Below are 13,675 nucleotides of genomic sequence, written 5' to 3' on the forward strand. Positions count from 1 at the left end.
CCGGTAACAAGAAGAGACTCTTAGTTTCATGTGCTGTAAAACCATGCATTCAGGTAATAAAAATACCAAATGTGTGTTGAAGTGTATTTTTCCTCTCTCCGACCTGGAGTTAATGGCTGCTTAGAAAGAAACATTGAAAAGTTTCAGCTGGCTTTGCACACATTTGGATCCCCAAAAGGCAGCTTTCTAGAATAGTAACTACATTTACAAACAGTTTAACATGCCTGCTTTCTGTTTAAGCTCTTCAGCTCTTTTCTTGTATTGTTGTTAGGGATTGTGATTAACTTGCAGAGTTAATCAAGGCACTTTGGCATTTAATGGACTGTTGCAACTGCAGATAGTTTAAGGCATGGTAGTTTCAAAATAGAACTTTTTTCTATAAGGCTTTTTTCCTCTCCTAATATTTAAGACTATTGACTAGCAGTGAAACCAAAATAGTGGATTGTATTGGCTGTCAGGTATGCACGTACAAAATGCATGTTCCAAACGGTGTAGTGGAGAGAATAGTGGAGAGAAATCATGGCAAATGTTGTACTGCTGATTTCTTTACAGTTCAGCTCTAATGTATTACAATTGTTCTTTGTCTTAGTGCAATACTCAGCTGCCAAAGAATCTGCACTGACTGAGCAGCAGTCCTCGGTGAACTACTTGAGACCTAAGAAACAACGGCCTCAAATGTTGAATTTAAGCAGTACTGAGATGTCAGGGATCCTGAGGTCCAGGCCAGCCAGGCTAGATAGCCCTTCAAGTAACCGCTATGCTGGAGACTGGAGTGGTTGTGGAGAGACCTATTTCATAAACCCCAAGGAAGCTCCGAGCGAAGCAGATTATGATGATGTCCCTTCAGAGGATGCAGAAAGTGGGGATGATGGCAACAAAGTGGATGGTTCAGAGAAGTTGATCGAACGACCCAATTGCACGCCCAAAGAACAGACATTTCAGGCTTATTTGACAATGCAGACAATGGACTCGGCTGTGAACCACCGAGTAAACCTCAAAGACTTGCAAGAAAGCATTGATACCCTGATAGGAAACCTGGAACGGGAACTCAATAAAAACAAGTTCAACATCCGTTATTAATAGCCTCCTTCTACACCACCTCCTTCTTGGTACGTTCTTTCCCTGTTTCTTTCTCCTCAAAAGGGGGTGGAATCATGCAACCATGAGTTGAGTGCTGGTATAATAATTGCATTGTGCAGTGGCTTTGATCTGCTGTAGGGTTAATGCATTCACTTACACATCCGTTGCTATGTCTTTCTCTCTTCCCTCCTTCTGTTTTGAAGAAGGTATCAGCTTGACCCTCTGGGTTTAAAACAGTATGTTATTACTTGCCAAACAATTCTAGAATTTCTTCTTCCCCTTCACAGTACTATGCACTTAAGAAATTTGGACAGTTTATTCAAGATATGCAAGGCATCATCTCTGTCTACATTACATAGGAACAGCGCTCCTTGTTCCTGAAACTTTAGCCCTGGTACGGATATTCTCCCGGAAGGGAGGATTAATGTTGCTGCTTACGTGATAACATGCAGCACAAACTGTAGGTAGATCATATTCTACCATATTTTGACACCTTTTTTCACTTGGAATGCGAACGCTGCTATGAAAAGAAAATGCTCTCTCTCTCTCTCTCTCTCTCTCTCTCTATATATATATATATATATATATATATGAAAAAGTTTAATTGTACAAATATTAATGTATTCCTGTATTAACACTTTCCAGCAATTATTTAAAACTGCAAAAATTAAATATTTTTCTAACTTTTGTTGTGTACATATTTATATATTAAAAAATTGAGATTTGTCTGGGCTGCTTCTGATATGGCAGTACATGGAGGAGTAACCATAGGGCATAACAGGGTATAGGGGATAACGGTCCAAAATACACTGCAGAAATAATCCAGTTTGAGACTGCTTTAAGTGCCCTGGCTGAATGCGAAGGAATTCTGGGAACTGTAGCTTTGTGAGATATTTAGGCTTCTCTGTCAGAGAGCTCTGGTGCCACAATAAACCACAGTTCTCAGGATTTCCTAGCCAGGGCAGTTAAAGCTGTCTCAAACTGGATTATTTCTGCAGTGTGTTTTGGACTAACATCTCCTGCCACAGAGCACATGCATGGGTGCAAGCCATTAGAGATAATAGGTGGTCTGAGGACCATTCCCGTAACCCGTCCACTTAGTCCCATCTCAGTCAAGAGACTGAAGAATCTTTATAAGGATGGGCAAAGGCTTCTGTTATGCCCTAATGAGGAGCTCTCAGTACAAGGATACTGTGCCTGCATCCCTGGATGGGTCATGTCCTTTGTACATAGATATTTGGGGAAAGAACATATTAGATTTGAATAAGAACACAACTTCTAAAAGAGGTGTGTTCATTGGATTGCCACAGTAAGCACCCAGTAATTAATCGTGGGATATGTTGCACCAGATGGAAGCTGATGGATACCTTTTAGGAGTGAACTTTAAGGAGTGATTTCTTTAAGGCAGGGATGGGAATCAAGATACCCCTCCAGATGTTGCTGTATTGCAAGTCCCCATCTGCCATAATCAGCATTGCAAGAATACTGGGAATTGCTATCCTGCAACATCTGAAAACCTCAGGATGCCTATCCCTGTTTAAGGTGTCCAAAACTCCAAATCCAGCTATTACAGAATATTTTTCCAAATCATTTTGCCATTGGTACATTTCCCTGTCATAGGAGTTCCTAAAGATGCTTTGGAGAAAACGAGATTGGCTGTTTCCAGAAGTCCATAGTTTTATACTAAAGTGGTATATATGACACAAAGGTACACATCATGTAAAAATGCATGTTACTTAAAAGCAAGTATATTTGCAATGTGTTCAGAGATCTGATGCATTCTGACAGTGGACTAAACAATAATACATGCAGTTATAAGCAACTATCAGTGGCTTTATTACTGCACAAATATCCAAAAACATTAGATGTACATTTTTTAAAAGTGGAATTTAAGACCAGGTGGGTTTGAAATCACAACTTGTTTTCTGTTTGAACTTCAAGCAGTGAACAGAATTCAGGAATATGGATATATGTGCCCCAGCACCAAATTGTTGTTTTGCCTCATCTTGTGCTAACCAATCTGACTGGTACAGTTCAGCATTTCCCTCTCAGTGGGAACATGCCCTTGTGGACTGAGCTGCACACGAGCTTGAGGGAGGCTATGGCTTTGTCATTGAGCAGTTAACCCAAATCTCCGTTGTCTTAGAAAAGAAAAATAAAGTAGATTATTACACAACTCTAGAGAGGATTCCAATTTATTTGCAGCTGTATGCCTTCGCTTATTTGCAACCATGTTCCCAAGCATAGTTAATCAGAATCACATTTTACTCAGTTCAATGCTGCCTACGTCTTGATAGAAAAGTAGCTCTAGGCTGGTACTCTTTAGTGTTATGACTAATTTAGGGTGACCTTCATATATGTTCAGACTTGCTGCTGATTTTCCACAGTTGGAAAAGTTACTTTTTTGGACTATAGTTTACAGAAATCCCTCAGCCACTATAGTGAGTGGCCATATTGACTGTGGGATTCTGGGAACTGTTAGCCCTTCCAAGTAACTTGTCCATTCTCTGGCTAAACACAAATAAAATATGTGTGTGTGTATATGTGTGTGTATAGTAGTCATAGGGCTGATTCAGAGAGTAGCGTGGTACACAGAAGGCACAGAATGTGAGAGCAAGTATTCAGATGGTCATGTGCCTCTACCTTCATAAGCCCATGGCATGGGTTTTAGGAATGATCTCTTGCTTGTTCAGTGCCTAACCACACATTCTATACCCCTCAGAAAGAAATGTAATGATTTTATGGGTTAGATGGATATGTGCAGCTGTATGTCCAATTAAAATGCACTTTGTGTACGTAAGTGTGACTATATCCATATATATCCATATATACAAATGCCATATTCCCATGATGTGTTGTGTGTAAATTCTAGGTGCCAATTTGGCAATGATTTGGAAAGAGGCCATGCAGTATCCATCAGCAACATTGTCTCTGTTTCTTGCCTATACTACATAGCATAGTTCTTTTCATATCAGAGCTATATGAGCCTTGAGGGTTTGTAGGGGAAATGTACTGGTCTGTGGGATTTTTCATTGTTTCAAAAGCTGAGTAGATAATCATGCCATCGTAGTGGGATGGAAGAGGAGGCAAAACTTTATCCACCTTTTAAAGGTTGACAAATAGAAAGAGTGCCTTTTAATTTCAGAAATATTAAAAGTATTAGATATAAAAATTACCCATCTACTATTTATCTTGCCAGATGTCAAAAGTAAGTATTGGCACCTTCTTAGCCTTGCCCTTGGAAGGGTCAGTGTGATAAACCTTTATTAAATTTGTTTGCAAATGTTTGATATCTTAGTCGTTAACCAAAGCAAACTCAAATCTTATGCAAGTCTAAATGAAAACTAAACCTTTGTTCAGCAATAAGACTCAAGCAATAAAAATTATACAACTAGTTGCCTCATAAAAGATAAAGATGGATTTGGTAATGTAGGTGGGTGTTTTAAATAGCAGTCTTTTAAAAATATCAGTTAGCCATGGACCTAGTCATCTTTTAAAGAACATTTTGAAATCTAACCTACTCAACACTGTAGGATTTAATTTTGTTTTTTGTTATGACATTATCAGCCCCTTTGATTTCCTATGGCCCTTGTTAAAGTGCTACATAACTTGTTCCTGTGTATTGTCTGATAATTGTTATTTTTAGTTATTTATTTACCATAGGATGACTGAATTTGGTGCACAGTTTTTTTTCTCATGTATGCCCTAAAGAAATATTTCATGATATTGTCCAATCTCCTTTTATTAATTTATTATTATTAGTGTGGCAATACACAAATACATGCATTGCAATACAATAACGATGGTACTGTTTTAAAACATAAAATTTAACCTGAAGCAATTATTGATAAGCTGATGTATTTTTTTTAAGTATGTGTACAGGAAGTGGATTATTTTTTGAAATATAAATGTTAATTCTGAATAAAACGTGAAATAAGAATAAAAATGGATTGTATTTTGCAAAATGTTGTCATTATTTGAAGGTATACATGTTGCTGCTTCAAAGGAGATATTTAAAAAACACAAAACGTTCATATTTTCATGACTACTAATGCAGTAATATGCCATAAACCTGGGAGAAGAACAGAGGACCTTTCTTATGCACACATTTATGTGGTGACTTCATTCCCTGTTAATCAGAGCTTAGTGAGGTTGGTGATGAGTGGCAAAAGCAGCAATTACAATTTAAAGGAAAGGACCACATGTGTCTAGCAATATTAGAAGACCCTTTCTGGGTAAGACCAAAGGCCTATCTGTTCAGTCTAGCATTCTCTTTCCACAGTGAACAACCCAATGATTATGGAAACAATCTAGATCATGAGTACATCAGGACCCTTCTGCTCATGTTCTCCAGGAAGTGGTATTCAGATGTGTATTACTTTCAGTAGCAGAGGTAATAAATAGCCATCACGATTAGTAACAATGGCTTGTCTTATCTGCCATTCCAGTTGCTATGTGTTGTAAGTACTGAGAGACACACAGCCAGGTTAGTCTGGAATATCAATATTCAAAGGGATCTTGTAGCACCTTTGAGACTAACCGTACGAAAGAAGCCTTGGTCTGCTTCCTCAGATGCATGAATTGAAGTGATGTCAAGGAAAGATATAATAAGACTGTATGAATAGCCATAGAAATCCAAAACTTGTGGGTATGGTGATATGGTGACAGGTTCAGCTTTATTGATGGTTGAGGGGCAGAGGCAGTCCGGAAGAAGTTGCCCAAGACCAAAGTGGGTGGAGGGAGTTTGGAAATGTTGTGTGGGCAGGCAGGTTGTAAGTGTTGTTGTTGTGATTATTTTAATTAAAATAATATTCTTGTTACACATACTTTGCACCCAATTCGTAAGCTCCAAGTCCAGTCCTTGTACAGGTGCTCCTTCAATCTTGGGGAGCCACTATCAAGGCAGAAAAAGCAGGGCATCTGGCTTCAGGTTTTCTCTGAGCATGAAGAGCTGATGGCATCATGCACAGCATCAGTAAGAGGGTCTTACGTGTATAGGACTCTTTGTCATAATTGATTTGAGCCAATCAAGATATCTTATTGCAAGGAAGATCCCTACTTCTATCCAGCCCTTTGTTATTAGGCCCCAATGTGTGGCTGATGGGATGCATGGCACTGTCCCAGTTCTGTCCCCAAGTTGGTACATTGCAAGTGTAAAGCAGCTCATGTTCAGCAGTGATGAGGCATGAGACACAAAATCCTTTGCCTTTTGCAAATCTAAATGAAAAAGTGTGTATGTGACAGTTCTGCAGATACTACACTTGCTATACTTGATGGGAGGCTGAAAATGTGATTTCAGTAGTTTTATGAAGACCAACCAAAAGTAAAAGAGCTTCTTTATAGAGGTTTTTGGCAGCAAGAGGATATTATTCAACTTCAAGCATAGACCATGTACAGGTATAACCTCAGTTAACAAAGTAGGTGTATTCCTAAGCATTGCACAGATACTTTGGCATCAGAGGCATAAATAGCATGGAAAGAATAACAATAGGTTTCTACACCAACAAAAAAAGAACAGCAGTTTGAACATTTTCCACAGACATTTTTATTCAAAACTAATGATGCCAAACGAAAACAACCAGGTCAGGTAAGCACTCTATGGGTAAGGAAAAACATTTTAGAATTTTGTAGAGACCACTTCTCCCAAAATACATCAAGAAATTATTTTTTCCCCTTTTACTAGCCTCCACTTTTCTAATAATTTCCATTTTGTTGGAAATGCATTATTTTTAGCCTTACTGTTTTAATGTTTTTTGTTTCTTTTATGTTGGTCTTCAACCGTAATAAAGTATATTCTATTCTATTCTTGGCTAAACCATGGCTGCATCTGCACAGCAGAAATACTCCAGTTTGACACTACTTCAACTGCTATGGCTCAATGCTATGGAATTCTGGGAAGTGTAATTTGTTGCTGCACCAGAGGTCCCTCGTTCAGAAGTAAGGATGTGTGTGTAACTCATCACTTGATTATTTAGCAACTGGTAAAGCAGAAGATGTGACTGGAGAATGTGATAAAAATAGCTGAATCGTGTCCACTATCTCTGTCTCTGTACCCACCTTTCCTATACGCATGCTGACGTGCAGCACTGTGAAGTACTGACTTATTGCTATAACCTACCTCAAATCCACAGGAATCTCCATATATTTATTAATCTGGGTTGAACATTTTGATTAATTCTTTGGATGCTTTGGTAGTCCATTGTTGCAAAGGTTGCAAGGGGAACGTTTATGCTCTAGCTTGCTTTAAAAAGAAGAAAAATTGAGCTGCATGGGTATTCTAAAAATAGCGTGAAACTTCCAATGCCAGAGTAGATTCTCAGGATTTTTATAGCATAAATCTCTAAATCTGATAAGCTTGAGACACATCTGGTAGCTCAATTGCCAGGCCACAAACCTTCAGAGTTAAGGGGCCCGCCTGAGGCACAAGGACAAATGGACACACACAGTTCTTAGCAATAGTGAGGATGGAAATTATTGTTTTCTTAATGGGAAGCGTGGCTGTTAAACTAAAACTTCAGCCATTGGGGTGAATTAAAAATGTGGAGTGGAGAACAGGGTCAGGAAAATCCAATTTTTGTTGCTTTTTAATCTTCCTCACTATTTATACAGGAAGACAGTAAACACGGTCTTAAGTTGATATCATTCTGTACACTTTACATGGCTATGTACTATGGAATCTTGGGATTTGTAGTTTCATGAAGTATGACAAGTCTAGTGGCTTGCTGAATTAGACATTATTTCCTTCAAATGGAAATATGATTTTAAGCAACTGTTCTTGCAAACTAAGTTATGACCCACCCTATGTTTTCATGCTCAGTGTTGAAAGTATAACAAAAATAGTTGACCCTTCTTATCCACTGATGCTTTATCCACGGATTTAATCATCCACAGCTTGAAATATATTTTTTAAAATATAAATTCCAAAATGCAAACCTTGAATTAGCCATTTTTATAAGGGACACCACTTTACTATGCCATTGTATTTAATGAGATTTGACCATCCATGGTTTTTGGTATCCACAGAGGATCCAGGGCTCACTGTAGAGCTAGAATAGGCAAGCAAGACTGTTCATAGGTATTGACAGAAGGGAATGAAATGAGCAATGAAAAACACTCAGACTAAAGACTCAAACTTTTCACCAAACTACAAACTCCATGATTCCACAGAACGAAGCCATGGCAGTTAAAGGTGAAATCTACACAAGCCAGAATACCCCGGGAGCAGCCCAGAGTGTCCTGGCCCCAAGACTGCTCTGACATCCTTGTTACTCAGGGCCCTCCATTGCAACCTCAGATGGCTATTCGCACACAGCTGCCACTGTGGTGAGTAGCCTGCTCCAAAGTGTGAATGAGGTGCCCAGGGTCAATCACAAGGCTGGGTGCCTTGTTCTGACCTCTGAGTGAGTGACCCCTTGCTGCAGCAGCTGTACCAGGGAACACAGTGGGATGCGCATATGAACAGCCATCCAGAATCACAAAGAAGGGCTGTGGAGCTTCTAGGGACTAGACCCTGCATAGTCCTATCTTCCTGCCGAGAGGATGGGAATAATATTTTATTTGACCCATGCAGACAGGGCCAAAGTGGTGCCAAAGTGCTACGACTGTGATAAGTGAAAAGTGAATTTAGAGGGTTGCTTGTCTGTCTTTTCCAAATGGCTGTGTATGTCCTAAGATCCCAGTGCCTCTTCTTGAATCATCTGTGACATCCCAGGCAATCAATCTCACCATTCTCTGTTATGCCCTCCATTCTTGATCAGGTGTGCGCAGATATTTGTGGGACTATACTTACATCAAAGAGTTGACTACCAAGAGAAGATCCTCATTTACATGAGGTAGGGGAGTAAAAAGGTAAATTAAAATAGTTTTGGTCAGTCTGTGTTGTTTTTAGTACTTGCATTCATTTCTTCTCCCCTCCTTAATTTCCTTTCGTCAAGGACATCTTTGAACCACTGGATTTCCACAAGTGTTGGCTTTCATCAGAGCAAGGCAGAAGTGTAGTACTGTACATAGCACAGACTTTGCAACATCCTAGGGCTGGGTTTAGGAAAAGAAGAAACCTTCTTGCCCTTTAAGGTTACAGCTTCATTGTATAATTTATAGTATTCACAATATGCTTGGCAATATTGCCTGAAAGGAAAGTCTATTCTGCTGATTTTTATCTAGAGCCAATAGCATGTTACTGGAAACTGGAAGTGGAACGGAACTTCAGAGTTCAATGCTGGAAGTTCATTTTTATTGTTAGTGACTGAGGGTAGGAGGTATGTTAACGACAATAGATTTTTTTGGTCCTAACTCACTGCCAAAAACATTTGCCCATTTCCAAGACACTAGGACCAGTCCATTGCCTTCCTTTGGCTTGGGCTATCTTGCACACGCCTAAGGCCAGCCCCGAGTGTCCTCATGTGTAGGTTTGCGTGTGCTTTTTTAAAATATTTGTTTTGTTATCTGCTCTCAGTCCTCATCACCATATGGACATATCTGACAGAAGCCCAGTGCCATTGAATCATGGAAATTGGGGATTCAGCATGAAGCTTAACCTGCCCTCCTTCTCTGCTAACTTTTAATTTCCACTTGATGGGCTCTGCTTGACTGTACTGGATCTGACCTACCTCTAGAAACATAGCAACAAGCAAAACACTGCATTACGAGAGGCACCTCCCCCAACTGATAAGAGACCAGCATTAATATTGATGAGCTGCTGTTCATTTACACAGCTAAATATTAAATCTGTGTGAGAACTGGCCTCTAGGATAATTGCTCTCCTGCTGCAATGCAAACAGCTAGCATCCACTTTTATGTTCCAAGGGAATGAGAACTCCCCGCTTCCAGTACATGCTGCTTGCCTGGCTGGAATATATATCCTAGTGTTTATATATTTAGAATGTATTTGGCTGCTGAAATATTTTATAGTTCGGCCTTTTTAAAAAAATGATGGTGCTGACCCTAGATAAACCAGAGGACAAAAGTCTGAAATTTTCCACACTTGGCTGTAGGTTGGTGGCTTGCAAGGCAAAGGAAGAGAAAAAGCTAAAAGTACAGTGATTTATATATGGAGGAGGAGGAGGAGGAGGAGAAGTTGTTTATGCTGTGCTTCAGGCCATTTTGCATACAGAAATGCAGCAGCATAGCTGGTCCAGGAATTTTGGCAGCTGGAGTCCAAAAAAGTAACTTCATCAAGCTCTGCAAAAATTAATAAGCTACATTTGCAATGCAATTTTGGAAAGATCTATTCATTTGCAGTTTCTTTCCCCTCCTACAGGCTAGGTTATACTTTTTTGATTAAATGAAGATGACATTTTAAAAATAAAGATATGTTTAAGTACATTGTGTGCAGAGTGTCATGAATTTAAAAGGTTAAAACAATCCAGTTGTCAAATCTGCTCAATATTCCCAATTTTGCTGGGAATTGAGTTAAACTATTTTCAGATGTAAGAGACAATTCAACAAAAATCTTGAAATGGCTCTGTAACAACCCAGTTTGTCAAAGTTTCATCTCCAATTAATGAGGAGAGTATTTCTTTGATTATTCCCAGGACCTTACTTCACAGAGAAAACCCTGTGCATTATATTTAAAGGTTAAGCTCCCCAAAGCCTAGAGCTACAGAAAGGGCAGTCAGGATTTTTCAAAGGTCACAATTTCTCTCTCCAGGACTCTCTCAAAATGGGGCTATAGCCAGTACCTAAGTAAAAGAGCCATTACTCAGCACCTGGGCATGCACTGTGCATTTGAAACAGTCTCAGGTTCAATATCTGGCTGAAATCCTGGAGAGCATTGACAGTACTGAGCAAGATGGAATGAAAATCTAATCAGAATAGAGCTTGAGATGTATCAAATGTCTGTTTAGCAGTTTCCCATCATCCATCTACAACAGTCCTGCAGTCTTTTGCTTCTATATCTGCCTTTATATAGTTCATCTTGAGTCTAGCATGTGTAGCTTAGCAGGTTTTTCATTCGTTCCCTGAGTCAACCTGAATGTATGTCTTGGCTGGACCATGAAGGGCCTCCTAGAAGACAATTCCTGGTAAAAGCTACAAGCAAAGTACACCTTTCTTTCATCTCCAGATGCATCTGTACTTTGGAAGTTTCCCTGAATAACCCTTTCAGGTTCAGTATATTTTAACTTTTTAATGTAGTTCCAGAGCTCTGCTGCTGCAATTTAAGTTTTTCAAACTAGAGAAAATAAATAGAAAAACAAAAAAATGCAGTCAGGCTGCTTGAGAATAGTGAGAGGAAGAGACTGTGACACCACAAGACCGCCAATATTGCAAATGCCTCAGCAGTGACATTTTGCACCTGAGGACTAACATGACTGGAAGGTCATTGATGAGTTTCCTCCACCAGTGAAAAGTGATGCCCCAACCACACTTGCGACATAGCAGCGATGGGTCAGAACCACTGTGTGATAAATACTGTCAGGGATTTGAAGGGTTAAAACACAGCACACAGGGAAATGCTTGATGTGTGTCTGTTTGGCCATGAGCATTCAGCAGAGTGGTAAGGTTGATCAGCACAGCTGAAGCTCATTGGCTCAAGGACACTCCAGTGTCCAAGTGCACGTAGCCATGGATGATGAAACCATGTGTCTGGATTGCACAGGAGACACATGACATGGTTACACACCTGAACTCACTGGGTTTGGGAGACCACATGGTCTGGAGACTATATAAACCCAGGGGTTGAAAGGGATAGCTTGTGGGTTTGAAGTAGGAGTTGGATTGGTATGTTTTGGAGTTTTAGAGATCTGGTTTTGTATTATAGCACTGTGAATAAAGAGCACTTTGGGAGGCTTTGTTTCTCTGGTGGTTTATCAGAAGAAGCTATAGCATCGGTTTGCTGTGTGTCCCCAGAGGTTCCTGCATTGCTGCAGTTCTTGGAAGACATCCAGTTGCTGTCATCCCAATTGGACTTTGGAGCCACGCTTCGGCTTCTGGAAATTGCCAGCTCTGCTACAAGTAGGGTTGCCATTAGTCCGGACCTCCAAACCGGGACAAATGTAGGACAAAATTTTCAAATGTAGGACCTTTTTTTTTTTTGGTCCTACATTTGAAAAAGAATCCTTGCTGAGGGGAGGATTCCTTCTCTGTTTGGGCTCCGTTCTCAGCAAGGACGGAGCCCAAGCGGAGAAGGAATCCGCCCCCAGGGAGGCTTTCTTTTCCTCTTGGGCTCTGTTTTTGCCAACGGAGCCCAGGGGGAAAAGAATCCTCGCTGAGGGGAGGATTCCTTCTCCGCTTGGGCTCCATTCTCACCAAAGATGGAGCCCAGGCGGAGAAGGAATCCTCCCCTCAGGGAGGCTTCCCCCCCCCCCCCCGCCTGGGCTCCATTTTTGCCGGCAGAGCAAAGGCGGGGAAAGAAGTCTGGCCTCGGCAGGCGAGGCTTCTTTCCCTCCCTCGGCTCCAGCGGAGCCAAAGAGGGGAGGGAAGCCCCCCGCCAAAGGTTTCCCCCGCCACCACTGTTGCACACTTTGCAACAAAGCCCGGGGGTGGGGGAAATCCTGGGGCGGGGCCAACACGGGGCGGGACCGTGCGGACCCGCCCAAAACCGGGAAAGTCCCGCCCACAGGCAGGATATGGCAAGCCTAGCTACAAGGGTCTGATTTAACCCCAGGATTCATTTGAGTTGCTGACAGTGGTTGTTGGACCCCAGCAGTTGCGCTGACAAATACAGTGGACCCTTGTTATATGCTGGGGTTTGGTTCTAAGACCCCCCCCCATGGATAACAAAATCCCTGGATGCTCAAGTCCCATTAAATATGACATAGCAAAATGGTGTCCCTTATAAAAAATGGGAAATCAAGGTTTGATATTTGAAATTTATACATTTTTTGAACATTTTCAAACTGTGGATGCTTGAATCCATGTATAAAAAAATCAGTGTATAAGAAGGGCCGGCTGTATAGCGGTTGCGGTTTAAAAGCTGCATGTAGTAATCTCTTAGATCACATATTAAACTGGAAAGAGAAACAAAGAAAGAAGAAACACCCTTTAAAGCTAATTGATGAGACCTTGCTTTCCTAACTAGTATCTGAACAATCTCTAGACCAGCTTTTCTTGCCTGGTGCCTTATTCAATGTTTTCCTAGAATTTGGAAGTTACTTTTTTAAAAAAAACTAATTTGTTCCCATTCCACATTATTAAAGAAATGAGGGGTTTCATTATGATATGCTCATTGTAATGTTTAGAAAGGGCCTTCCAGCAGGGATAAACCATGGGTAGTAATTGCTGCTTCAGTTCAGACTATCTAAGAATGCTCTTGTGTTACTTTTCATAGTTACATTTTTAAAAAATGCCCTAAGATTAATTTTAAAAATGGTATAAAACCTGAAAACAAATTTATCTAAAAATGCCTTAAACTGCAACATAGCCATTTTAGTAAGTACTGTAACTAGAAAGATTACTTTTCTAATAACTAATAACTATTTTGCTAGCCAGGACTTTGGGTCTGGAAAAAACCTGATGCCTAGTTTCAGTGCTGGATGCCTAAAAAGATAATGTGAAATAAACCCCTTGACCTTTCTGTGTTTTGATTGCTTATGCAGTTAATATGACTGTACAGAGATGGGTCTATGTACTTATCTGTATTAATGACTACTTCATA

The 13,675-nt window shown here is 40.3% G+C and overlaps 1 protein-coding gene across 1 annotated transcript in view; it reads left to right on the top strand.

Annotated features, from left to right (window-relative positions):
- SYDE2 (synapse defective Rho GTPase homolog 2) overlaps nucleotides 1-5,012 on the top strand; it is a 53,650-nt gene extending 48,638 nt beyond the window's left edge. The window contains exon 7 of the mRNA XM_089497583.1: nucleotides 590-5,012. Within this exon, the coding sequence (XP_089353709.1) occupies nucleotides 590-1,080 (491 nt within the window). The 3' untranslated portion in view covers nucleotides 1,081-5,012. The remainder of the gene's footprint in view (nucleotides 1-589) is intronic.
- Nucleotides 5,013-13,675: the final 8,663 nt, after the last annotated feature.

Source organism: Sceloporus occidentalis, unplaced genomic scaffold, assembly GCF_023333645.1.
Source record: "Sceloporus occidentalis isolate IW3139 unplaced genomic scaffold, rSceOcc1.0.p SCAF_104, whole genome shotgun sequence".
Classification (NCBI taxonomy): Eukaryota; Metazoa; Chordata; class Lepidosauria; order Squamata; family Phrynosomatidae; genus Sceloporus; species Sceloporus occidentalis.